This window comes from Xenopus tropicalis, chromosome 8 (assembly GCF_000004195.4).
Source record: "Xenopus tropicalis strain Nigerian chromosome 8, UCB_Xtro_10.0, whole genome shotgun sequence".
In the NCBI taxonomy this organism is placed as follows: domain Eukaryota; kingdom Metazoa; phylum Chordata; class Amphibia; order Anura; family Pipidae; genus Xenopus; species Xenopus tropicalis.
The window spans coordinates 46,908,742-46,936,552 of record NC_030684.2 but is presented as its reverse complement, the minus strand read 5'-3'; the positions used below and the strand labels follow the sequence as shown (position 1 = coordinate 46,936,552).

The 27,811-nt window shown below is 37.1% G+C and overlaps 1 protein-coding gene across 2 annotated transcripts in view; it reads right to left on the bottom strand.

Annotated features, from left to right (window-relative positions):
- Positions 1-27,811, bottom strand: part of kdrl (kinase insert domain receptor like) — a 136,896-nt gene that overhangs the window by 66,521 nt on the left and 42,564 nt on the right. For both annotated transcript variants that reach the window (XM_018096816.2, XM_031890779.1), the window contains exons 3-9: positions 24,255-24,475; positions 16,788-16,912; positions 11,323-11,482; positions 8,247-8,380; positions 6,413-6,572; positions 3,562-3,679; positions 1,837-2,006 (exon numbers count right to left, since the gene is read on the bottom strand). In XM_018096816.2, the coding sequence (XP_017952305.2) occupies positions 1,837-2,006; positions 3,562-3,679; positions 6,413-6,572; positions 8,247-8,380; positions 11,323-11,482; positions 16,788-16,912; positions 24,255-24,475 (1,088 nt within the window). The remainder of the gene's footprint in view (positions 1-1,836; positions 2,007-3,561; positions 3,680-6,412; positions 6,573-8,246; positions 8,381-11,322; positions 11,483-16,787; positions 16,913-24,254; positions 24,476-27,811) is intronic.

Below are 27,811 nucleotides of genomic sequence, written 5' to 3'. Positions count from 1 at the left end.
TTGTAGGACAGCTAATGTGGGACAAAAAAAAAAACAAAAGAAAAACATGTAGGTTTTCTAGTTTCTTTAAAAAAAAAAAGGAAAATATCCAATTGTAACCCTAAAAATCTTGCTTATGCAACAAAGCATTTATGTTTTTCTTGAAGATTTTTGGGGAATCTCAGGTACTAGGAAGCATCGCAGTCTACCGGACTTTGATTCAAAATGTTTTGTACAAAGACAAGAGATCCTCTGCACTCACCCATTATCAATATGTATATATATATATATATATATATATATATATATATATATATATATATATATATATATATATATATACAGTATATATATATATATATATATATATATATACAGTATATATATATATATATGACATTAGGACATTCTGTGCATTAAGCTACTAAGAAATGCCTTCCCTTTAAACAAAACAGGGTTGTTTGTCCAAATATTGCAATATATTGACCTCTCTATTGACCTTCTCATAAAGAGACAGAATGCAGCTACTCAAAAGCATAAACATGTTAAGAGTCCCTGCAACTTTGATCAACATCCTTCAAAACACCATACATTATGTGCAAGAGGGCTAATATTGTACCATATTAAATGTTTTAGACAGCCTTTTAGGAGAAAGCCCATTCCTCGGGGTGACAATTTACCAGCTAGACACCATAGGGCTCATTTACAACCCCTCCCTTACCTGTTCAGGCTGTAGTGACAGGGCCTCATGCTGCTCCCCACCTTGCACCACTGAATGACTGATGCCTACATGCTTCCCCGCCTGCCCTCACCAATACAGTGCTGACTATCAGCCAGTGCTGTGTTAATGAGGGGAGCTGCATCTTTGCAGTCTGAAACAGGGTGCAGAGGTCTGTGGACTCAGCCTGCAAAGTGCAAAAAATTGTGGCCTTTTTTTTGCAATTTGTGGACTGTGTCCTGCATGGTAAATGAGCCCTCTTTTCTTGGAAAAAGAACTGAATTTGCCTGAGAATAATAAAAAACAGGTAATTTCTTAAGTTATTTGTGGGATTTACAGACTGTTGCCATGTGTGACTTATAAATCTTGCCTGTACATTCCAAGTAAATGTGTGTTTAAATTTGTTTGTAGGTTTGCTAGGGTTTCCTGACCACTTATTGGAATAATACTGATAGCTTAGAAAGCTACCAGTCCTTTTTGTGGCTTTTAGAAGCCATCCATACTAGGGTACATAATATGAAAACGTCTTAGGTAAGGAAAGGCTATGGGGCTTGCCAATCTGTTAGCCACAACACAGTCATTATAATCGCTTACCTCTGACTGCAAGCTTGCAGTCCTCTTAGTTGGAAAATGTACCATGCAAGGGTGCTATTCTAATGAGTGCTGGCCACCATTTTCTCACCTGTCCCAGGGATCCCTTGCAGCCAGTCTGGGGTGTATGCATGCGCAGTAGAGTAAAATCAGAACTTAGACATGAAAAGAACTTTTGCTCTGTTGTGAATGCACACAGCCTTGGGCCACAGCGAGGGTCCCAGAGAGAAGAAACAAGATGGCAGCACAGCTCTGACTAATGCTCCTGGATCAGTGGAGCACCAGTCTGGGGTCTAAGGTACACTGTAAGTATAACTATAATCACTAAGTGAAGTCTTAAAGTGTTGCACCCAGTGATACAGCCTGTTCTTTAAAAGGAATGTGCAATGATATTCTAGGTTGTAGTTTCCATAAATTTGGTCACATTAGCATGTCTGCTATAGTGCACTGTTAAATTACTGCAATAACTTGTTACTAGATTAGATATGTATATATAGTAAAATCTTAAATGATCCATCCCAGCCATAATATACATAGTCACCACCTACCATTGACAATCAAAATGAAGCTGATGCTCTTATTATACCAAGAGTTGCTGAGAACCATGGTATAACTTCCAGAATCCTTTTCGCTTGGGTTCTTTATGACCAGGCTGTAATCCTCTGGCTCAGGTTTGTAACAGGTGTGATTTGCTCCTATCGGCACTCCATTCCTGTACCTTTTATGGAAAATAATGTGAAATTGATTTTAGCAGTTTGAAAATATATACAGCCAAGTCCTTCTCAGTAGAGAGCCATAAACCAACCCTTGGGATTACCTATTTTTACATTGTTTCCAAAGGAAGTATTATCCATAGGAATATCCCAGGTTTTCCAAATTGCATAGAAGAATCTGATATATTTAAAAATTCACTTTAGAAGGGTGCACATTTCTTAAAGTTCCGAAACATAATTCCTGTTTAACAAGTATTTTCTCATTAATGAAAAGATATTAAAAAAGTGCTTATCAAGTGGCCCAAGATTTGCACTGTGCTTAATTTTCTTGCAGCTCGAAAAACTTTTTATGACTTTTTTCATTTTGCATTGGTCGACTGATCCCATAGGATGGAAGGGTATACAACATTTCGGTGATCAATCCAATAATGGAAGTTTGGAAATTCCTTGTGACTGTTAATTTATTGGATTTGGTGAAAAGTCATGAAAATTGTCATTAATGTGACACTGATGGGACTAAAAGCTGACTGCCAATGCGCACAGATATGGAGCAGAGAGGGATCGATCAGTGCTTTTTTTTTTTACGCTCGCAGAGGACATGAAATGTGTGCCATAAGCCTAACAGGAGGGGGGGGGGGCCCAAACCACGCGGTCTGCTTTCTCCATTTTGCATGAAAATACCTGCTCCGCACCAACACCAAGATAGGAGAGTGGGCAGGAAGCAGGGATTTATAGGCAGGCTAACATATCGGTGCGGAGGGAGGACACATCAGGGTGGGTGGCCAAGTGTGTTTGCTACTCTGTGATGGGCCCCCCTGCAAAAATATCTCCAAAGGGAGTTATGCCACTGACCTTTAAGCCCCTGGGGGGGGGGGGTACAAAATGTTTTATATTGGGGGCGTATGAGGCTAAGTGAATAAACTGTATGTAAATGAAATTAAGGGGTATATGTATCATGCTGTGTAAAATGTGAAGTGAAACATTACCTGTGATGTTGCATATAGCAGCCTATCAGATGCTTTGCCTTGGTTTTCTAACTGTTGAAATCTAATTGCTGATTGCTTGCCCTGGGCAACATCACCGGTAATGCTTCACTCCACTTTTTACACAGCATGATGAATATACCCCAAAATGTACAGTATATATTTTTAAAAAATTGCTATTGTTGTACAACTGCAATGTTTTATTGATATAATTGTGCAATAAAAGAAGTTACAAAAACACTGTGCATTATACACTGTGCAAAACCTGCACAGTGTATAATGCCTCCTATGCAATTTTAATATGTCAGGTTCTTTAAAACTCAATTACTCTGTAATACTATTATTCCCATCAATCTAAAATGCTGAAAACTGTGCTCAGACATTGATTTTGCTGACATAAAAACAATGACTTCTTCAGAATGTAAATAAATTACAACTGTTACAAAGAGCATGAGATTCAAAGATACATTTTTGTTGTAGTCAGACTGCCTGATCTATTTCAATCTAGAACTGGGAATTACAGTAAATAGAAAATCAATCATTTTCTGGAAATTTAGAATGATTTACAGCGACTCACCAAGTAACGACAGGTTTTGGCAATGCGTCAACTTTAGCAGTCAGCTTAACTTGTTTAGTACCTTCATTTACTTCATGGATTTGCCCATCTGGAGTACTTATGTTCAAGAATCCCTTCTCTAAAAGGAAACCAATAAAATGTTACTTGTGAAATGATTTGGAAATAGAGCAAAATAAACATTTTATAAATATCTTCTTCTCAAAAAATCTCATGCAGTTCATTCAGCTTGGGAAGATGGCTGTAATTCCACTCAGTATAGTAAACTACCTTGTAATGTATTGCATGTGGAACATACACATTTCCTGCAGCCTCCGAATTACATAGAGACATGCTGACTTCAACTAAATGTGTTTCAGCATTCACCAGCTCTCTGCTCCCATCATAAATGTAGGGTCTTCCCCATTTTGGCATATGGTCTGTATGCCTATACATTAAAATATATCCATTTTCATTTTTAAAATCACCCGTTCTTTAAAAGAAAGAGTAGTGAAATATAGTATCCATAAGTACAGTGTTCATAAGTATTTGTAAATGTTCATTTAAGTAATTTTTAGAACAGCTTTTTAAAAATTCTTCCTTTTGATGATGTGGACAGTAGTGATGAGTGATTATTTCACCAGGCATGGATTGGGGGTGAAACTTTGAATTTTGACATTGGCAAATATTTTTTCAAAACTATGAAAATGTTTGCCATGAAAAAATCACCACAAAAAAAGCCCATAAAACCCAATGGGGGTCATTTATGACACTGGGCAAAGTTACACCTCGGCAGGTACCCATGGCAATCAGTCAGATGTTTGCTTTCATTGTCCTACTTGCAGCTAGTGAAGAAAAGCTAGTCACTGATTGGTTGCTATGAGGTGCAAATTTGCCTAGTGTTTATAAATAAGCCTCAATGTATTATACACAGAAAAGGTCACTATGAGAAATAGTCATACCAAAACAAATGTTGCAGTGAAGAAATTGACATGAAAAATGCCCATAGACTCCAATGTATTTTGCGTAGAAAAAATTGCCCTAAAACAAAGTCTCTGTGAAAGAATGGCCACAGACTTCAATACATTTTGCATTTTTCAGCAAAGAGTAACGGGACAGATTGGTTCATCACTAGCAGACAGTTTTACACGGCCATTGTAACATTAAACTGGATGTCTGGCAAAGGTTTATGTATATTTGTACAGGTTATGAGAAAACCTAGGTAGTTATTCCTGCAATAAACAGTGTGTCCCATGGGTTTTGGACCAGCCTGCAAAACACTATTTCATATATATATATATCTCAATGTATATTAATATATATATGGTGCTATTTTGCCAAAAAAAAAAAGAATCTTGTGACTCTTGTGAATACATTTTCCCCTAAAGGACATGACCATGTTTGCCAAGCCCAAAGTGCTTTTCAAAACTTTTTATCGTTTTGAGAGTGACTCTGCTTACATTAAGAACGAGAAATGATAGAATGCAGCTTCAAGTTCCAATTAAATATTAGCCCAGAGAACACACAACTGAGGGTGTTATCTTTTTGACTTAAGAGTTTTTAATAAAGGGCAGGGGGGAAAAAGGAGGTGGTGAAAAAATGTATTGCTGCTTTAAATCAAGATTGCCAAAAATGAGAGTGTTAGGGGAGAAAATGCAGCACAGCCCCTTCAAGGCACATCTCCTCCACACCGATGAAAAATAAACATGCTGCCTTGTTCACAAAATCATTTTTGTGTTAGGAAAGTGATCCTTATCTTTCATCCTGAGCTTTCAGCTACTTTCATGACAGTATGAAACTTAGGCCATTCTCTTTCTTGTGATAAACTGAAAAGAGATGACTCTAATACAATGACTAAAAGAAAAAGGAAACCCGTGAAAAAAAATTACGGGTTTTAACCATTTAAGAGACGGCTGATTTTGCACTTTATTTATCTGGCAAAACTTTATATTATTTTTTTCTCAGAGCAACCTGAATGTGCCTAAATGTGCGTCAAATTCTGCTTCTGTGACAAAAATATATGACTTTATTCTATATTTTTCATAAAGCATGGATATGTATATATGATACAGACTTTATTATATGCAATAAAATACAGTTGCTTTGGAATGCTCCATATCCCCCAAGCATACAAATACCAAAGCACCACTAGAAATAAGCATGCTCTAAACGGCAAGCCCCAAAAGTCCACTAACAGTAAGTTTACCTCTGAAACCTGTATATGTTTGGAGAGTACACACACTAAATTGACATTGCTAAATATGTTTTTCTATTTCAAACTACCATACTGCTAGATTTAGCAACACTGACTCAAAGCTTGTATTTTATCTCCCACATGCTCAGTGCAAAAAAATATGGTGGCTTGCACCTGTTATATTCACTTAGCACCCTGTTCGCTGTTTGTAAATGAAAACATGTCTGCTGTTGTGAGGGGTCCCTGGGATGCTGGTACTTCTGACTCCTTTCCCTGCCTATAGGAAGTGAGCACTACAGGAAGAGTCAGAATTGCTGAACCCACTTTGAACACGCTATGGTCTGTGGCACTAAAAAGACTTAAGGGTAAATGCATCAAAAGGTTTCAAGCTACATAGTATACAGTATGTTCTGCTATTATTTTGTGTTTATTTTTGACATCCTATATGTTTATTCCAGTCCAGCTTACTTGAGCGATCTGTATGGAAAATTTATTAAACTGACATTTTGGTCTCAACAGAGACCTTAATCAAGGTTACAATGCCTTACAAAGACCAGACCTAAATAAACCCCTCCATCACAATCCCTTTGGACAATCCTCCCTATTTGCCTACAATGAATTAGAGATTATAGTGAATTATATTGCTCGTTACGAAATAATTTCAGTAACTGGTCTACTCACCATAAACACGAATGTAAATTTTTTTGAAATTTTGTGTATATATTCTATCCCTGCAGGTATAAACTCCCTGTTCATGCAATGAAATATGCGAGATGTTCACTGTTCTTGTTCCAACATAAGGAGTTTGTTCGTTACTGAACGTTGAAATGGATTTTAGAACCTACAGTAGAGAAATAAATAGCAGTAAAAAACAGAGAAACATTATGGCACTAGTAGTTTAGAGCAACACCAACTGTCAGATGTATGTACTACAGGTATCGGATCCCTTATCCGGAAACCCATTATCCAGAAAGCTCTGAATTACGGAAAGCCCGTCTCCCATAGACTCCATTTTAATCGAAAAATACGGAATTTTAAAACTGATTTTCTTTTTATGTGTAGTAATAAAACAGTACCTTGTAATTGATCCCAACTAAGGTATAATTAATCCTTATTGGATGCAAAACAATGCTATTCGGTTTATGTAATGTTTTATTGATTTTTTTAATAGACATAAGGTATGGAGATCCAAATTACAGAAATACCCCTTATCCGGAATACCCTTGGTCCCGAGCATTCTGGATAACGGGTCCTATACCTGTATATACCTTAAAAGAGAATGAAAGGTAAAAACTAAGTAAACTTTATCAGAAAGGTCCATGAAAATACAGCCATAGGCACTTACAGTAATGCTGCTGATAAAGTCCTCTATCAAAAGAAACATCGGATTTCTTGTCTCTTTTTTTTGTAAACATGATGTTCCAGTGTCTGACTTCTTCTCTCAGAAACATGCTTAATCCCCATGGCCAGAGTCTGCGCAGTTTTCTCCTCTCTCCCCTCTCCTGACCACCCTCCCACTATAATGCCAAGAACTCCCTCCCCCCTCCCTTAGTGATCTGAGCTATACCGGCTAGACTGCAGGCAGGAAGCTACCTAAAATGGCAGCTGCTATCTTAAGCAAAGGGTGAAAACTTCTAAAGCTGTTTACTCAGGTATGTTAATGGTTTCTGCAGAATAAATATATTGTTCTAGGTGGCACTAATGAGGCAAATCTATTGGCAGTAAAATGCCAAAATGACTTTCCTTCTCCTTTTAGAATTGTGGAAGCTATGCAGAAATTACATGTATACTGGTACACTTACACATAAAAATGGCAAATATCTTCACTGTTTGAAAATACAAATATAGCGGACACATATAATAGTAGTTATGATTACATTGTTCAGTGACTATTCCTTCATATAAAGATATAGTTCATACCAAAATATATTTATATAGAGAGAGAAAGAGAGCATACATATTTTTGCATGTTTTTATATGTTATAGTGTGGGACTGGGAACAATATAACCCCTGTTGTACAATTACAAGACAGGGCATTACTGAGCATACTTTATAACGATATAGTATTACAAGGATATTAGGTCTGGGCAGCACATTTGTCCTAGGTCCATAATGTTTTATTCAAAAATTCTCAGACTGTGGCTTTGTGCCTTTATATGGTCATGAAACTCCTCAGTCTGACTTCCACTATTTATATATTTTAAAATAGGGGTACATTATTCCATGTATAACTACCAGTGTCAGCGACAAAGATAAGAGATAAAATCTAAAGGTATAAAGTTGCTAATTATATATTACTTGTAACATTAGTTTATAACAATTCTATTATGTACTGAAAGGCATATGCATATTGATTATTTTTATATGGTATAGATATACATGATGGTTTGGGGCAGCAAATTTCTAAAATATAATCTATGTATGTTAAACATTAAATTACTGCATCATTTGGCATGTTTGTAAAGTCATTTTCATGAAATTCTGTTACTTAAACCTGTAGCAGCATGTTCTCACCTTGTTGCCATGCACCCAGTCCAAAAGAACCCTTGAATTGTATCCAGTTTCTCCTTTGCAAAAAAGTGTCAGTGGATCCCCCACCACCAATCTGGTTGCACTTGCGGTCACAGTAGTAATAGTGACATTGTAATCTGCAGTGAGAAGAATATTAAGTAGCATATATATTAATGGTATGAGATATTAAATCATCCAAACCTTCATTTAACTTCATCACAACAATCTGCGTGGCAACTATTATCATAATAACAGTCACCGCAATCGTGTTCAATTTAGCTGCTGGCTTGGAAATTGTCACCATGCATAAAGTTAGGACAGGTAACGCCCAATGGCTGTTACCTTAACAAGAAAATGTCATAAAGATCATAACCATGACATTTGATTCCATGGAGAGCAGTACAATTGCAATTGTCCACATGAAAACAGTTTCTACAAATAGTACTACTAAAGTGAGCTTTGCTATGGAGACGTACCATAAAAATGGAAACAATTATCATAAACGCATTTATCATGGTGATAGAGTAACTGTTGCCTTTTAAACTATACCACAAAAATTGTTGACGTGACCACTATGCTGTGCATATTATAACTGTAAAGGAACTTGCCACAATACTTTTGCCAATAAAAGAATTGCTATTGAGGCTGATAAAATACTAGACCACTGCCATGTATGTTTTATGTCAGAAATGGTTACTTTAGAGATTGTCCTAGTAAACAGTTGCCAAAGAAGCATTGAAACTGCCTCCATGAATTTTGTGTACCATGGTGACATTTCCCATGTAGGCCATTACTGAAACTGTTCTGTATTCTAGGCTCCCTGGTATTAATTTGTTCCTAGTTTATTCTACAGTATATTTAAACTCTTATTAAACTTTATCCATGGTTCCAGCAATGGAACCCTGTCCATTCTAATTGTTTTGCTAGTGGTGGTCGTTATTTATAAATATATGTGCAATTTAGCACTATTGCTATAACTTTTAGCTACCATAGCAACCACTGAGAATATTATTTTATTAGAGTTTCTCCATTTGCCTGATCAGAGTTAATTTCTGGTGGTTTACTATGGGCTTTTACGTCACTACTTAACTAGAAATGTATGAGTTTCTCTGAGGTCAATGTGATTCATAGCTGGATACTTCTCACCTTGTGGATTTAGCAATTTCGCAACAACTCCTATGACTATAGGAATATATTTATCAAAAGGGTGGCAAAGCTGGACACCGTTCACTAAAGAGAAATTTCATATCTATCTCTATTAACTTGTATGGGATTTTTAGGAATATATTTATCAACAGGTGAAAGTAAACTCTTACCTTCACCCTTTGATAAATACACACCTAAAAATCACATACATATGAATGTAGAGCAGTGCTGAGCTCTGTTTCACCAAGCTTTACCTAGTAGCTAAAGGTTTTGAAAATTCAAGATATGTCTTAACAAAACACAATGTTTTTCTACATATTCCTACAATAGTGCTGTTGAATAAAAATGACAGACATTTTAATACATTTACCAGTATTTAAAAAAAAAAAAAAAAAGTAAATACAATAATATATGCATTAATCTAAATCGAAGCTATAATGCTTTACAGATGATCTGTTTCAAAGCAAAGAAAACACTAAAAGAATGTGGGTATCAGTACCGGGTAAAAAAATAAACATTTTTTGCTTAATGCACCACTTTATCAAGGTTTTTGTTTTTACTACTGTGATCTTTAGCATTTTTATCATGGTATTTTGTTCAGAAATGTATTTTTATTTAAAGAATGCATTGATGTCTCCTTTTATTGAAATAAAGGGAACAAGGTCTGTGGCGCTAGTGGTCCATATAGCAACCTCACTTGGCGTGCGTACTGTAAACAAGGCATTAATCTACTTCTGCAGAAGGAGACTTGTAAAGGACACAGAAAAATATTGGTCTTTTTATATGGTATGTGTGGTTTTCCAAAAGTAATAAACATAATATTTAATATAAATATAGTTTTAACAAGTAAGAATAGATTCCAAAGGGTGATGTCTAAAAGAAATACCTTCTCATCAGCACGCGGAATAAATAGAGTGTGCACTTTTAAAAAGAAAATCAATATATAATGAAATATTGGCAATAAATGCTAATTTAGGTTTAATTTTTGTTTATGGACTACAGTATGCTGCATGTTCAGCAAAGTTATCTAGTGATGAGCGAATCTGTTGCATTTCTCTTTTCCGTAAAATGGCGAAGAATCTGCAAAATGCATTTGTCGAGCAACTTTTTTGTCGCCCACGGTTTTTTTACGTGACCGTGCCAATGTTGACGTTACCGTGCCCAATTGGACGCGACCACGACCAATTTGATGTGACCACTCCTATTTTTATTCAACCACGCCCATTTTGAAATGCAGAAATTCGCTGTGACTCTATGCCTGGCAAAAAAATTCGCTCATCACTAGTTATGACAGCTTCTTATAATGGGTATTTGGGTTCACAGTTCACATCATCTAAATCAGAGTCCTAAGAGGCTTGTAAAAATGAACAATATGAAATAACAAAGCCAGGGAATAATCACTCATTAGGCTAGAAGGCTATTTCCATTCCATATTATTCCTGTTATAAATGTTATTTGAATTAGCTCCTATGCCTCCTTATATTGCCATTGTGCTGGTGTGCCTGATGCCAAGGTACTAGCTAAGGAACATTAGAGCTCTCTTTACCAGTAAGTACATAGAATTATCTACCTCTGTGCTTTAAAGTTCCCAGCAGGGCAGCCATTTATGTTGTAGTATTAAGCAAAAGAGAAGCCCCCTCACATATAAATAAATAAAAAAAATAAATCAGCTGTAGGCTCTTTATGAAGAATAAAATATGCCCCATCAGATGTAAACTAATTATGCATTAATCTGAGTTTTCAGACAAATTTTCATTAGACAAATACAAAAGGAAAAATCATTTTGCCATGCTTTATCCACTTTGACTATAAGTGGGTAAAGCTATTTCTCAGAAAAGAAAAGCTTTAACACAAGAAAATTGTATTTGGTTCATACACTTGGATTAAAGAAGACACTTTAATCAACCGTTACAAATGCATCTGTTATCCTTACTCTCTTTCTGTAGTATGTACAACGAAGAGAACTTCTTCCCATTCACCACTGCAACGCATTCCAGGACTTCTTGAACAGAATTAGGTGGGCTTGAAAAGATGAAACCTTTCTTTGGGTTCCATGTCATTTCTGGAGTGTTCACCTGTTTCTTTGAGAATAGCTGTTATGGATAAATTGAAGAAACGTAAGTTTTACCGCATAAGCTTTGAATCATAATAGAATTTTACCCCTGCACTATTAATGGTAAACTTATGTGACTCCCTGCCACATCAGCATAGAGAAGTGTAATTTTATGTATCATTTTAAAACCTTCATTGCTGATACGTTTCAGCCAATAGATTTGCTGTACACCATTCCGATATTATAATACTGGTATGAGATAGTGTACTAACTTCCTCCCAAAGGCACGTTACTATTCTTTTGTTTTTGGGTCCATAACTCCACACAAGGCATTTTAGTAGATACTCAATAGATAGATGACCAATGCCGCCCCCAATTCAGCTCTTAAAGTTACCAGAGGCGGATTTTTGGCATCCTTGGTAACTGGCTGCTCCCTGCAGGGTTCACACCTTTCCTCATGACATGGTAGGAGTAGCCCTGAGTAAACCTAATACAGCGGGTGTTCACCTTTCAGTTAGCTTTTCGTATGATGTAGAGAGTAATATTCTGAGACAATTTGCAATTGGACTTCATTTTTTATGATTTATAGTTTTTTAGTTATTTCACTTTTTGTTTAGCATCTCTCCGGTTTGGAATTTCACCAACTATCTGGTTGCTAGGAACCAAATTACCTTAGCAACCAGGGAGTGGTTTGAATGAGAGACTGATATATGAACAGGAGAGGACCTAAGTTGAAAAATAAGGTATAAAAAGTAACAATAACAACAAAATTGTAGCCTTGCAGAGCAATAGTATTTTGGCTGCCAGGGTCAGTGACCCTCATTTGAAAGCTAGAAAGAGTCAGAAGAAGAACGCAAATAATTAAAAAACTATAAATAATGAAGACTGACTGAAATGTTGCTTAGAATAGGCCATTCTTTTTATTACTATAGGAGTCACTAATGTGCTCTCTCGGGCAGTTAGAGAGCCTTTCCCTGGACCAATCTGCACCCACAGAGGTAAAAGGGTAAGCCTGAGTGGTTGGACACTATGGCAACATGCAGTGGAAGGCTTAAATTGACCACTCAAAACTATTGATCTAAAGGATGTTTGACAACAATCATCACAGCCCAATAAATATCTACTGTTGCAGGCCAGATTATTAATATTACACAAATATATGACACTGAATCGGGTTCTTGCCAGGACTTGTTGCTTAATTGCATTAGAAGCAGAATTTCTACACTACCAGAAATGAATGCCATAAGGTTACAGTGATTTCACACTGATTTATTGAAAAAAGGCAGAACTGTTAGGGTTTTAAAGATAATTCCTAAAGTCAGAACCCGCTAGCTAGAATTCTAGCTGTTAATTAACTGTGTCTATATTTTCACAAGTGTAGGTTCCCAAGAAGCCATAAATCAGTCAGAAATCATATTCACTTTATAAATGGCCATGCAGCCTAATTCCACAGGGCATGGTTGTCAAACGGGGGTCTTTTGAACATTAATCTGTTATACAATATCTGCTCCCAATACATATTTTTTACTCCCATCTAAAAGGGAAAATGATTCCATAGCTAACCCCTCTACAGTTAAAGTTGTTATAGCGACAGGTTTCATCACTTCAGTCTTCCCCACTTCATTAACTAGATCCATATTTCCATCGGCCTCTTGGCATTAGTATAAATGGTGTGAAGTTGTTCAGGTTGTTTTCTTTTCATGCAAATACATATTAGTTATTTCATCCCAGAGGAGCCATCTCTCACCAAACTCCATAGGTTAGGCAACTGTTGTCAATCAAATCTCTGCCCTGTTGCACATATCATGGTACATTTACAACAGCACTGAAATCAGGGTTCATTTTCTACAGACAAAGGAAACCCACACTTTTACCACTGTAGCTAAACCAGGATTCCTATCAATCACAACCTGACTCATTTCAGTAATGTCTTTCAATTGTGATCTATCCCATAGTACTGAAATTTCCCTTCTGGCATGTATATATTAAGGTATCTAAGGTTTTTTTTTTTTAGTCTATTTTTATAACCTCTAATTTATGGATACCAAACTTGAACTACCCCCATCCCCTCTTTATAAAGCATTACTATCCAAAAAAGTCTTAGACATCTTCTTGAAATAGCAAAATATCCAGGCTACAGTAACCATTCCAAGGGAATATTCCAATTACCCATTAAGTAAGGATTGTGTCCCTCCTTTAAAGCACTGTTGGCAAGAGGTTTTGGGATTGGTATCCTTTCTCTGGAACAGCAGTACGAAAAAGGCTTGAGCTTAATGAACAAATCTCTCTCTTCTAAACTCAAATAACAATATAACTATGTACATGAGCTGGCCACAAAATTACAGCAAACATGAAAAAATGCATAACTGGAACAACCAAAATTCCAAAGGATTTTCTTACCAAAAACTAAGCCATGTTTGTTTCGGGTTCCAAATAATTCCACCACAAGACTACCATGGTAAATTGGATTATCAGATGCTATTTCTGTTTCTCAATGAGCTAGCCTGAGGAAAAAAATCTAGTCGGGCCAATAGTAACAGTTGTTATTGCTTGGAACTGAGAATGTAAGCTGAATCAGTTATTCAACACCATTTACTAAATAAAATAATATTAGTATGGGTTAGAGTCCAATGGGGTTACAATATTTTGCGGTTCCATTTCCCCTTTTCTTTCCAAGGCTTCCATTATTCTGAACTAGGTTATAAATAAATGATTAAACAACATTCACCCTGTTATAGAGTTCCAAGATTACCCAGTGTAGTTTAGAATATGCTCCTCAGATCTTCTCCTGACTAATGGATGGACACCCTGCCATTGTTTTGGGTCAGCCTAGAAAGGCCAGTTCTAAGGTGTTGGGAACCTCTGGTCTAATACTATGCAACCAGAAAAGGGAGAAATAAATTTAACAGTAACTGGAATAATTGTACACTGACAGAACTGTATTTCATAAATCAGAAAGATGGATGACACAAGATTCTACTGACAATCATTTCATAATAATAATTCCGTGTGGAGAAATTCCAAAAAATACAATATATTTTGACTGATAAGTAAAATATGAGAACAGTAATATGAATTCTTAAATTCTGTTCTTGAAAGCAAGAAAATGCTGTAAACTTCCCTTTATGTTTTCTTTCAGGTACCGGTTGTCAATTTAATTTTAGAACTGGATATTCTATATTTACTTGTTTCTTGCTCCCCTCCCCGGGCTTCCTCTATGCACAGGAAGCCGACTGAATGGCTCCACACGACCCAATATAATTTCCTGCTGACTAGTAAAATTCTCTGGGGCAGGAATTTACTCAGGATTGTAAGAAGGGAAGCTGTTCTAGGTCAACTGATGAGGAAGAGATTCTTTAAGTTATGTTCCCCTAGCAACTAGTCAGTATGGAACACTTGACTAGTGATCTGCAGCACATGAATTATTTTTAGTTAATGTTTGTTTTCTACAGCACCACATTTTGTTATTTAATCTGAGGTCTGGAAGCAAGGGTCCCACTTATCAGAGCAACCATAAAGAGATTTGGAAGATTTGGAAGATAAATAGAAGAGGGCCTAAATAGACATTAAAATATATAGCCTCATAAATGTTCCATGTCAGCCTTGCCCCTGGCAAACTAATAGCAGGGAGGTTATAACTGCCTGTGACATGCTAGGAGAACTAAACCCCTATCACTTCCTAAACAGAAGCCCATTGCAAAGGCCCAACTTCTTTCATCCTAACATGGTTAACCTGATTACCCAAAAACTTACCCTTACCACATAAAACTGCAGTGGGGTTGACTACTTCCATGTTTGGCATCCAGTCCAAGAATGTTAAAATGGGGCCTAATTTGGTTGGGGAGAGGGCAGGGGATTCTGTGAAGGGGCCTATTGTTTTAAAAGCAATGGGTGGGGTTAATTTTAAAATATTAGAACCCAATCTACTAGCATATGTGCTCAATTAAAGTAATTGAGTAAAGTTACCAGTGTCTTACAATCTGGACTACTACAAATTATAAAATGAAAGCAAAGATTGTATGGGTTTTAGGGCCAACTGCAATGGTTCAATCAAGCCCCTATTTACTGTAAATTAGGCTTGTCATTATTTTGCTCTGGAGAACTCTTAAACCCATAAACAGAACTGTATGTTTTAATGATCGCTACAGACAAATAAAATGCAGTGCAGTGTTCCTATATCTATCTTGAGTTTAAGTGTTCGTTTGTAAAATATTGCCATGTTTTGGCATTAAGAAAAGCCAGTTTGTAAGATGGTGAAATTACCATGCTAATAAAGAGAACTGTTCCTTCACATGCTATTGTTGTTATACTTTCAGTATGTCCCAGATAACAAAGTTCAAACATGTTACATTTGTAATGACCTGACAGAAAATGCCACTTGCACAAAGCTGCCAATTATAACAACATTTACATAACAATGTCACAAAAACATGCCCAAAATGCAATTCAGCAATTCCACACTAAAATGCTGCCTCAATTAGTCAATCCACTAAAAGTGGATTTATGGCTTGCAGTTGAAATCAAAACAATGTTAAGTGATAACTCATAAACATTAGGGCAAGAGCACATGATGCAATTCAGGGCAGTTTGTCACATGAATCATTTCCAGTTCAGTTAGTGGGCCATGAAGTGCTTAAAATTGCCCCTCATTCATTTCAACAACAATTGTCTGGACCAGTAGGTACACTCATGGACAGGGTCATAGATTGGGCTGACGGGGCACTGGGAAAAACCCGGTGGGCCTCACCATCCCAAACACACTTCACACCTGAAAACCTGTGCACTCCCCCTGACCTGCTGCCCTGATCCTGGCCACAAAGGAAAATACAAGGTGCTGTGAGGGGTGGGCAGAGTCGCTTGGACCTCACGACTGGCATCAGGTGGTTTTTGCGCAAAAACGCAAACCACTACAATTTTAAACAATAGTTGTATGACCCACGCATGTGAGCTAAATGTAAGTGACTAAAGGTATTTTGAAATTATGTTTTGAGAATGAAGAGTTCATTGTAAAGGGGGATTATCTAGAACCCATAGTTTAATTAAATGCCTCCTACTCCCACAGTTGCTCTGATGAACAAAAAAAATGCTAAATACTTTCATTTTGCATCCTTTTAGAGCCAAAAATATTTAAAAAATTGTATATTTCTTTATTGAAACTGTAGACAAAAAAGTATCTCCAGCTCCAGCTTGAACTATTCATATTACTTGTAATAAACAAGGGGTTATAGTGCCCACACTTCCCAGTTAAGGTGACTGTAAATTGGAGATATTGCTTTAATATACTACAGAATTTTGTTCACAGAATCAGATTTGAGCTGATAGATAGTACACATTACATTACTTACCCCTCTTAGGCTGACTCTGTAGTCTGGAGAGGTGACCCGACAAGGTATTATAACCATTTCTTCATTTGTATATGTGATCAATTCTGGATCTTCTGTGCGTTCTTCAACAAATGGCTGGGCATCATCTATGTGGAGCACAATACAAGTTCAGCTCACTTGCTTCTCCTTTGAGGAGGCTTTCTCCTTAAGAAGAACTTTGCAGTTAGGCATGCTCTGCTGTGTTTTTCTTTACAATATATATTTATATAAGACAGATATATATAAGATCTATAAACATGGGTCCATTGGTCTATGCTAAACAACCAGATTTGTCAGCACGTCTTCTCACCTTTCCACCAATATGCCTACCTAAGGGAGCTGGGAGAAATCCCTCGGCCCAAATAATCAAATTACAATGATGAGAATAGAACACATTGATCAATATCATAAATACGTAAGAAAGATAAAGACAGAATGGTGGCAACCCTAAAGTCAATCTGTTATAAATGGCCTTTGTCTGGACATGTGACTGATTCTGGGATTCTCCTCCTTCAGAGGTGTGTTAGTCACAGAACTTACAAGGTTTTGTAAAAAGCAGCGTTTTGGCTGAAAAAAAACTGACTACTGTATATACATTGTTTAATAGTACATGTTTACTCAGAACCAGCAGGAGAGGCAATAACACAGGGCACGTGAATAGTGCTTGCAATTATATTTACAAATAACTAATGTCTGATTGACATTTCTTAAGAGAGTGCTACTGGAAATTTGCCTAAAATTAAGTTTCCTTTGCAGAATATGCAGAACAGTTTTTTGCTGGATATGTTTTCTCCTTTGCAGGAATGAATCTGGAGCCGCTCCATTTTCCACTTTATCCAACACATGCACATCCAACTTATGCAACAGAATGGATTCCCCATATAACAAAACATCAATACTCAGTACTTAAATTGTAGGGTCCATCCCTCTCATGTGTATTTTACCACATGGCACTTAATCTCTTTATATTTCTATTTAATTATTGGGATGGTTGTCCTCCCCTTTGTAATTTTCTGTATTGTAAAAATGTACAATGCTGCATATACTAGTAGCGCTATATAAAGTTACAAATACGTACATGTTGCAGAGGAACATCCACCACTACAATAGAAAATAGTTGTATCATGCAGTATTTTGTTATGATTAATACACCATTAAAGATAAAGATATTATTAACTATTTTATAAACCTTTCTAAACAGCTGGTGGAAACCAAAATGTATTTTCCAGATGAGTTGGAATCTTTGGCTGCTTAAGTATCGTTAACTTTCTTTATGTTTGTTTTTGTAGGGTGTTCTTACAAAAGTTGAATTCAATGGACTTATGTCTTTTGTATCCAAACTGACTATGTTACTGTTCTGTTAGTCTGCATATTCCTGGAGGTTAAACATTTATAAACTTTCTCCTAAAAGCCTTATTCCTTAGAAACAGCCCTGTTGGCCCTACCCAGACACACACACACTTGTACCAAGGGACCGTCTCACATGTCAGAAAAACACTTCAGAGTTGACAGCTAGAAATACAGCAATGGGAGCGAGACTCTCACGTTCAGCATCCCCAGTGCCACTCATTGTGGAGTAATGATCATCTTTTCAGGAGTTGACTATAATTATATTTTCCCCTGTGTTTTATATTCCAGGCCAAAGTGGTTAATTCCATTTCCATCAGAGTAATCATCAGCGTCCAGCGGATCGGTTGCTCTTGGGGATGGAGTAAAACAAACCCATTATACTGCACGGCTACTATTATTGACACAACTCAATACTCATAAATGGCCAGTGTTTGCATAAGATTAGATAACGAGGCTTTGCATGAAATTCTCACAGGTCTGCTCAATATCTGGGCATATGCCAGCAGATCAAGTTATAGAGATGGACTTAAACTTTAGGCACCTTTTTTATTCCATAGTAGCACAGAAGCACTTTTATTATTTTTTTGTAATGTAGAGAGAATGGACTGATTGAGGGTGGTGGGAAAAGTAGTTCAACATATGGAGCATGAGCAAACAGCAAGAAATTGAGGATATTAGAGTATTTGTTGGATCTTAAAGATCCTCACTATCTACATTTTCTGTTTTGTTTTTGTGGATTTGGAAATATTAAGAGCTAACTTTGCAGCCAAGTCTCTATGATGGTGTTACTGGCTCAGCCTGGAGTTTCAGCCTGCTTCTTGGTCTGTTTGGCCACAAGCTTCCTTACAACATCCCAAAGCCAAAAAAAAAAAGGGATAAAATGCATGAGATTTACTTGAGATATACTGCAATATTAAAGTCTATTTTAGCTGTATATTGTATTGTATGAAGATGAGTATGAAGCAATGTACAGTAGTTAATGTTTTGAAAAATCATTGACATAAGTTTATTTAAATCATCAATGAGAGGATACTGCCTTGTCAAGGAATTTAGTATGAATATATCTATGAACTAGCAATCAGTGCCAGACGCTGAATGTTTGGTAAGTGGTTCTTCTGTATATTATGATTATTATTAGATTATCTTCCTCTTCATCTATTGCACCTGTCCTGTAGGTTCCATGGCACTGGTTCCAGAAATACAGGAACAGTTGAATTATATCTGAACCTGGACTAGTTAGATTACCATTAGTGATTTTAGTACATTAGCTGTTTTCTGATGCTGTCTGCCATTGTGAATCCTTAATTTCCCACAGTATAGGCAGAACTGGCTACCTTATCTAGGACTGTATGCTGGAATGAAATGATTTAGCTCATTCACCGTGTATGAACCACTGAGCCTTAGATTTTAGTATGAAATAGCCTATTCTTAGCAACTTTTCAATTGGTCTTCATTTTTTAATTTTTTATACTTTTTTTATTATTTGCGTCATTCTTCTGATTCTTTCCAGCTTTCAAATAGGGGTCACTGATCCCAGCAAGCAAAAAAGTATTTCTCCAAGAAGCTACAATGTGATTCTCGTTGTTACTTTTTATTACTTATCTTTCTAAGTATGGCATCCCCTATTCATATTCCAGTTTCTCTTTCAAATCACTGCCTGGTTGCTAGGTTAAATCAGACCCTAGGAACCAGATAGCTGCTGATATTCCAAACTGGACAGCTCCTAAACAAAAAGCTAAATAATTCAAAAACCACCAATAAAAAACAATGAATACCAATTACAAATTGACTCAGAATAGCACTCTCTACATTAGGGATCCCCAACCTTTTTTACCCATGAGCCTCATTCAAATGTAGAAAGAATTGGGGAGCAACACAAGCATAAAAAAAGTTCCCAGGGGTGACAAAAAAGGGCTGTTATTTGCTATTTGGTAGCCCCTATATGGACTGGCAGCCTACAGGGGGCTCTGTTAGGCAGTACTCCTGTTTCTTATTTAAACAGAACTTGTCTTCAAGCCAAGAATTAAAAAATAAGCAGCTGCTTTGAGGCCACTTGGAGCAACATCCAAGGGGTTGGCGAGCAACATGTTGCCCCTGAGCCACTGGTTGGGGAGCGCTGCTCTACATTATACTTAACGTTTATTTAAAGGTGAACAACCGCTTTGAATAATGTGATGTCATAAGAAAGATTATACATTATGCAAAATGAATCAATTTACCTGTGTATTATGTATTGATCTGATATCTAGTCCCAGGGAATTCTGGGAGGTGGAGACACATACTCCATCATGCAACTCCCCACAGTGTCTTCTAGTTACAGACTTGTTATATAAATCATACAGGCTTTCTATTGTGCAAAAATGTGGGAAGGAAATCATGAGAGGAAATAAACAGTACTTAAGTGCTCATCGCTATGTTGATGTTACCCCCTCTGATGCTTTCCTAGCAGGGGCCCTTTTCTGTCAACATAGGACTCGGTAACAATGTCTGCGCGAGGAAGATATGAGAAGATGTGACGACTGGTAAAAAATGTGCGTGCTGCTGTAGCTGATCAGTTTTGTTGCAAAAACCAAAAAAGAACTGCATTTTAGATTTGTTTTTTTTCTTGTGTAAGGTGGCGGCCCAACCCCTAGAAAGAAGCATTTCCCATCCTTATCTAGCTAATGATGCAGGGTCAAACCTGGAGGTCCATGGGCCCTTGTACAAAAAGTAAACCCAAGGCATATTTTCCATTAATCCCTATTTCTGTGGGACAGTCCCAAGTCACACACACCAAAAGGGCCTGGATCTAGTAGACAATAGGTGTATCTAAGCATAACAGAAGTGGCCTTGATGGATTAAACGCATGGACCAAATTGTCTCACTTTTTAAAATATCCACATTTGTAACAGTTACGCCACTGCAACCACATATTTTAACTCTCAAATGTATATGTAAAAAAGTCCATGATGTCATATGGTTATAGATTCATAATGAGTTCCCAGAAGCAGGAAAACATTTTGGACATTTCATCTAGGCTTCCAAGGCAACCACTTGACCAAAAAATGTAATATATACTTTTCAATAATGATGTAATTATATATTATTACATATTCGATAATTGTTTTATTCTGTTAATATCAGAGAAATCCTAACTGCACCTCCTGGCATACCACTGACACCTGAAGACAGGAGGTTCCTAATAGTTTGAGTTTAAAGGAGGGGGTATAGTTTTCCTTTAAGCTAGAGGACCAAAGACTGGACATTCCTAATATAGATGCAGAAATGGAAGAAGGATCTACACACAATCACTGTAGTCAATTGGTTTATTTGAGCTGCAGTGGAACAGCATGAAAATGTGTTGAGGGCTTAAGCCCCTAATTCAGAACACTTAAGAAGCCTTCAAAACATTTACATGATGTTCCACTTAGGTTCTAAATAAACAGGCTGCAACACATGTTGCACAACTTAAGTATTGCCCTTTCGTTCCTTTTTTAATTTGTCCAAAAACCCTGGAATTGAGCTTCATTATTTTGACTGTAAGTCCAGGGCTGCCACTAGAAAGTCCCTGCAACTACTGGTCATAATAAATAAATAACTTTATGGCTTCCAGTAACCCCTTTGTTGCACTAGACTAGGCTTTTTGGTTGTGAAAGCTAATTGGGCATGGTAACAGAATGCTTGCCCAGTGTTTAAAAAAAGTACTTGTATTTAAAATACTGATTTAATTTCTGTAATGGACTATGCATCCCTTTGGTACCAATATTATTTTGAATCTGAGCGTTCAATGGCAAATTTAAAGGGGTGGTTCACCTTTGAATTAGCTTTTAGTATAATGCATACAGTGCTATTCTGAGAAAATTCTCAACCGGTCTTCATTATTTACTAATTTATTATTTGCAGTGTTAGAATTATTTAGCAATAAAAAATTAAAATAAAAAAATAAAAAATGAAGACCAGTTGGAAATCTACTAAGCATAGGCCATTCTATAACCTACTAGAAGTTAACCTGGCAGTGGATGTGATCTACTTGGACTTTGCTAAAGCGTTTGAAACAGTTAATGATAAAATTGAGGAATATTGGCCTGGAACATAATATTTGTAATTGGATAGAGAACTGGCAGAAGGATAGATTACAATGGTGGTAAATGGAACATTTTCTAATCTACTGAATGGTAGTGTGTTGGGGGTATCCTTAAGGGAGAAGGATCTAGGGGTTTTTGTAGATAACAAGTTGTCTAATTCCAGGGAATGTCATTCTGTGGCTACTAAAGCAAATAAAGTGCTGTCTTGTATAAAAAAGGGCATTGACTCAAGGGATGAGAACATAATTTTGCCCCTTTATAGGTCCCTGGTAAGGCCTCACCTTGAGTATGCAGTGCAGTTTTGGGCTCCAGTCCTTAAGAAGGATATTAATGAGCTGGAGAGAGTGCAGAGACTGCAACTAAACTGGTAAAGGGGATGGAAGATTTAAACTATGAGGTGAGACTGTCGAGGTTGGGGTTGTTTTCTCTGGGAAAGAGGCGCTTGCGAGGGGACATGATTACTCTGTACAAGTACATTAGAGGGGATTATAGATAATTATTTATTATTATTAACATGTAGATAGCGAGGGATCAGCGTACCAGTGGCCACCCCTTTAGATTAGAGGAAAGGAGCTTCCATTTGAAGCAGCGTAGGTGGTTTGTCACGGTGAGGGCAGTGAGGGGACATGATTACTCTGTTCAAGTACATTAGAGGGGATTATAGGCAGATAGGGGATGTTCTTTTTTCCCATAAAAACAATCAACGCACCAGAGGCCCCCCTTTAGATTAGAGGAACGGAGCTTCCATTTGAAGCAGCGTAGGTGGTTTGTCACGGTGAGGGCAGTGAGGGGACATGATTACTCTGTTCAAGTACATTAGAGGGGATTATAGGCAGATAGGGGGTGTTCTTTTTTCCCATAAAAACAATCAGTGCACCAGAGGCCCCCCCTTTACATTAGAGGAACTTTACACAGTGAGGGCAGTGAGGTTGGGGTATGCTCTTCTGAGTGATGTTGTGTTGGCAGATTCTGTTGATGCCTTTAATTTGAATTTAAAATTTCATCTTAAAACATTCACCCTGCACTAGATATCAACAGAGCCAATGGCAAAACATAACTATAAAACCTATAGGTAGACTAAGCCATTGACATTATGTTAATACTGCCAGTCAGAAGGCTTTCTCTGCAAGAAAGTGTTACTGTATAGTGTAATAACTGGTCTATACTGATAACAAATGGTATTCTTCTCTCCTCAACAATAGGCTTCAGCATGACTTCATATTTCAACACCTGGAATTACATCCCCTCACACAGCTCTTTTTGGATTCTCACAGAGGAATATGTTTTCCTCCTGCTCAAGCTGCTTTATATTAGACATTTAAAGCCACATTTCAGTACCTTCTCACCACTGCCTAGAGGCAATCCTTTCATGGTATGACCAGCCTATGTCCTGGGGTTAGAGGTCGACTGCTGAAGATTATCTGTTAACACATTTTGTGCCTTTTGTATTCCACCGCACAGAAGTGCTTTAGATCCCAAAACTGGCCACGTTCTGTGTGGCTTTCAGCATTTTGCAGTAGGATAGTGTATAATCTGGCCACACATGTGGACTGTGAAATTATTACTGATCCAACTGGAGTTAGCAGGGCACTTAGGACTAGGGAGAATTCCAACCAATTTTGCAGCTTAAGCGAGCTCCATCCAGGATTCATCTTAATCCTAGAACTCCTAGTGGGATATAGCTATATAATGAGTGTTCAGCCAATATAATTGGAAACTCTTATCATTGTAAAAGTGACAGATTCTTGCTTGCATATTATTAATAAATAAATAAATATGCCAAGTAGGGTTCCTATTTGGGCCACTGGTTGGGCAACATAGATATAGGGCATTACTGCAGTCATTTTTGCCTTACTATGGTTTTGCGCTGCTAATAACAGCCCCTCTTTTCCCTATATACAAGTCTGACTTGCACATTTATGGCACTTTTCCAGAATGCTCATTTTGTTAGAATTTCTTAATCATGATAAAAAGTTATAATCGCTAAAAGTATTTCTGCTGATTTCACAAACTGTGCTGAATATGAAGTGCTTACCTTTGACATACAAGTAGATTGTGGCTATTCGCTTTAGATTGCTACTTCCCCTGTAATGACAACTGATGAGCCCTGTGTCATTGGGGTGGGCGTTTGAGATTGTTAACTGACTGCAAACACGCTGGTTCTCATCAGGCCCGCGACACTGTGGCAATATGCTGAACCTTCTGTTAGATAAATGGGACATTTCTGCCAAATCCCATTTCAGCTTCCCAGATCCCCTAAAAATGCAAAAATGAATAATAACATTATAATAAGTGTTACCGGATTAAACAGAAGGTTTAAAAAAAAATAAAATCATGTTCAATTTTTGTTTAAGAGGTCTGTTTCCCAGGAAGGGTAAAGATAAACTAATAGGGTTGGGTCCAGTTGGAAGTCATTGAATCTGCATGGACATGAGGCCATAAATGTACTGCCCATACTGTCCCAACATGCACTAAGTTGGGTCATTTCTAGTACATTACTGGTCTCTTCAATCAGCCCAGACAAAAAAAATTCTATTAGTCCATTTAACAGTCAGTTGGGTTACACCTTTTAATACAAAAAAAACAAAAGAAAAACGTTTTTTAAGAAGGAGCCAAGAAACTACTAACATTATGGGTTTGAGTACATGGGTGGGCATGGAATTCAAAGACAAACTAAGGGGTTGGAAGGGAAATAGATGTACTGGTAAGGAAAGTCAAAACCATAATACATTTGTCCTGCTTTATCCTGGGAATATATAACAACCCCCTTAATAAACCATGTTTGGTGGGAACCCAAATCAGTGACATGAAAGACTGCATGATGTAATGAACACAACTCCTTAACATAAACATAGAATAGAAACTGAAATAAAATCAATCAAAACTACATGCAAAGATTTTCATACGCTAAAAGCAGATCTGATCTTTCGGGACAAACAACTCCCAGCCTTAACCACAGATCAGATATGTTTTATGGCGCTCCCAATTACTACTGAGGAAGTTTGATGGGCTATTAAATCCTTGAAATCACATATGGCCTCAGGCCCCAAGGTTCGTTCTGGTCCCAAATATTGTTAACCTGTTTAATTTTATAAGAGAAGGCATTCATTACTCTCCGGACTCTCCAAGAGCATTTATCACAGCATTTATCTTGAAACCTAATAATGACAGCAATTTAGTAGAAAACTACAGGCCCATTACCATACTGAATCAATATATGAAGCTAATTTGGAAATTATTTGCGAAGCGGATAAATAAATTTGTTCACTCTCTACTTGACCGTCACTGACCTAATAACTAATTTTTCCATCAGATAGGGGACTGCATTGGCTCGTTGATGCGGTCAATGAAACCAACGGCACCTATGCCCACCATTTTAATTCAATCATTTGGCCCTGGGGCCAAATTATCAAATTAGCTCAATATCGCCCACCTGCAGGTGGGCATATCTGGAGTATATTCGATTGTTTTGCGACCTCGCCAAAAGAGAGGACCTTTCAGTGTATGGCCACCTTTACTTACCCTCTCGAGGCCGATGATCTTCTTACCGAACCTCTTTAATGTCCTGAAAAAATTTAGCTCCCTTTCCAATCTCAAAATAAATATTGCTAAATCAAAAGCTTTACCCTTAAATATGACATCACATATGATAAAACTTCTGGAATTTAATTTTGACTTTCATTGGTCTCATACTTCTATAAAATACTAGGGGTCCGCCTTACAGATTCTTATAACACTTTAAGCAAATCTGATTATAGACTCCTGGAAACCGTTTACTGTTTCATGGTTCGGTAGGATTAAAATGATAAAAATTAGTATCTTTCCCTCTATTTTGTATTTATTTAGAACCTTTCATTTAGCACCACAACAAATTTGCTAACCAGATTACAGAATGCATGTCTCCCACGTACAGCACACAAAATTATTTATATATTGTATAAGTCCATGGGGAGAGTGAGTGTCCCAAACTTTCAGGAATTTTATTTTGCTGCTTAAACCACACCGCTACAACATTGGTTAGTCTTGTCATACCCGTCCAAGTGGGTTTTAATTGAATGGGCCATACGTCAATGTGACCATTTAAGGGACTTTTCTGTACTTATAAGACTCCACATAAATCTAATGCTTCCCAACGATACTGCATATATTATCCATATGGCACTCTATTTGTATCATACCTAATTGGCTTCCTAAACATCACCCTTTGGCACCTTTGTTAAGTAATCCCAATTTCCCACCAGGCCAGGAACATAAACAATATCAGTGGTGGATAGACAAGCGGCTTACACATATACACCATTATAATTGACATGATAAAATAATTAGGTAGAATCAAATACACCATTAGGTGTATAATAATTAGGTATAATCAAATACCTAAATTACAGAAGAGATCTCCTTTGTCTTTGCACCCCTTTTTTGAAACAATTCCCCCCCCCCTTATGAAAGGATCTCTCAGTTTTTTTTATCGACAAGGTACTAATACCCAACCTATTGATACCCTGAAATTAATAAGAAAACTGGAATACAGAATTGTCACTTAGATGTCTCTAGATGATCAAGATTGGCAAGAAATGTTCTCAAATACTAAGTATAACTCTATTAATGCGCTAGCTCTAGAAACATCCTATAAGGTCTTGAGTAGATGGTGCCTGGTTCCAAGCTGTAAAGCTAAATGGACTTCTGGAGCCAATCCTAATTGTTTTAGGGAAAGTGCCGTTCCAGGTACAATGGCACATATACTGATACTGTAACACAACACTTATGGATTAGGGTTTGCCAATTCATTTATACGGTTTTACAGGTCAATATAGCCGAACGTCCAAAGGAGGCCCTCCTAAATAAGATAGATGTAATTTCTAGAATAATTTTCTACTTTAATTACACATATTTTTACTGACACAAGGCTTTCTCCTCATTTATCTTTTGGCTACGCTAAGGCAAGAATAGATAAAGTTTTAATTATAGAAAAACTTACTAGTATACTTCTTGATAAACAAAACCAATATACAAAGGTCTGGGATCTATGGATCCAGTATCGCCATCCATGTTGATTTGATAGTTCCACCTTTATATATTAAAGGATTTCCGACTGGGCTGACCCTTATAACTTTTTTTAACATACAGTATATTAACAAAAAAGCTGTCTTTTTGATCAACTGTGCATGTGCCAATAGTAGAAGTTTTAGGTAAACGATTACAATCACTTGGGGGGTGCCTAATATTTTTTTAAAAATTTGCGCCAAAAAGAGATCTCGTCAAAAGGAGAAGGAAGGAAGATAATTTCTTGCCTACATTAACCCCTGGCCGGTGCAGTCTCCTGGCACGGGCCAGGGGTTTCAGGTAAGCGATTACAATTACTGGGGGGTACCAAACATTTGGCACCTCCAGTGATTTAGCCTTTCCTTCCTTCTTCTTCCTTCTTTAAATCTTCAAACATTTTCAATAAAAACCACTGAAACATAAAAATAATTAGAAAAAAAGATTGCACACAAAGCATTGTAAGAACTGATCATAATTGTGAGAAAATATGAAGAGATTATCAGCAAGAAGCAACTGGATCCCACAGAATCAAAGCACAAACTGGACAAG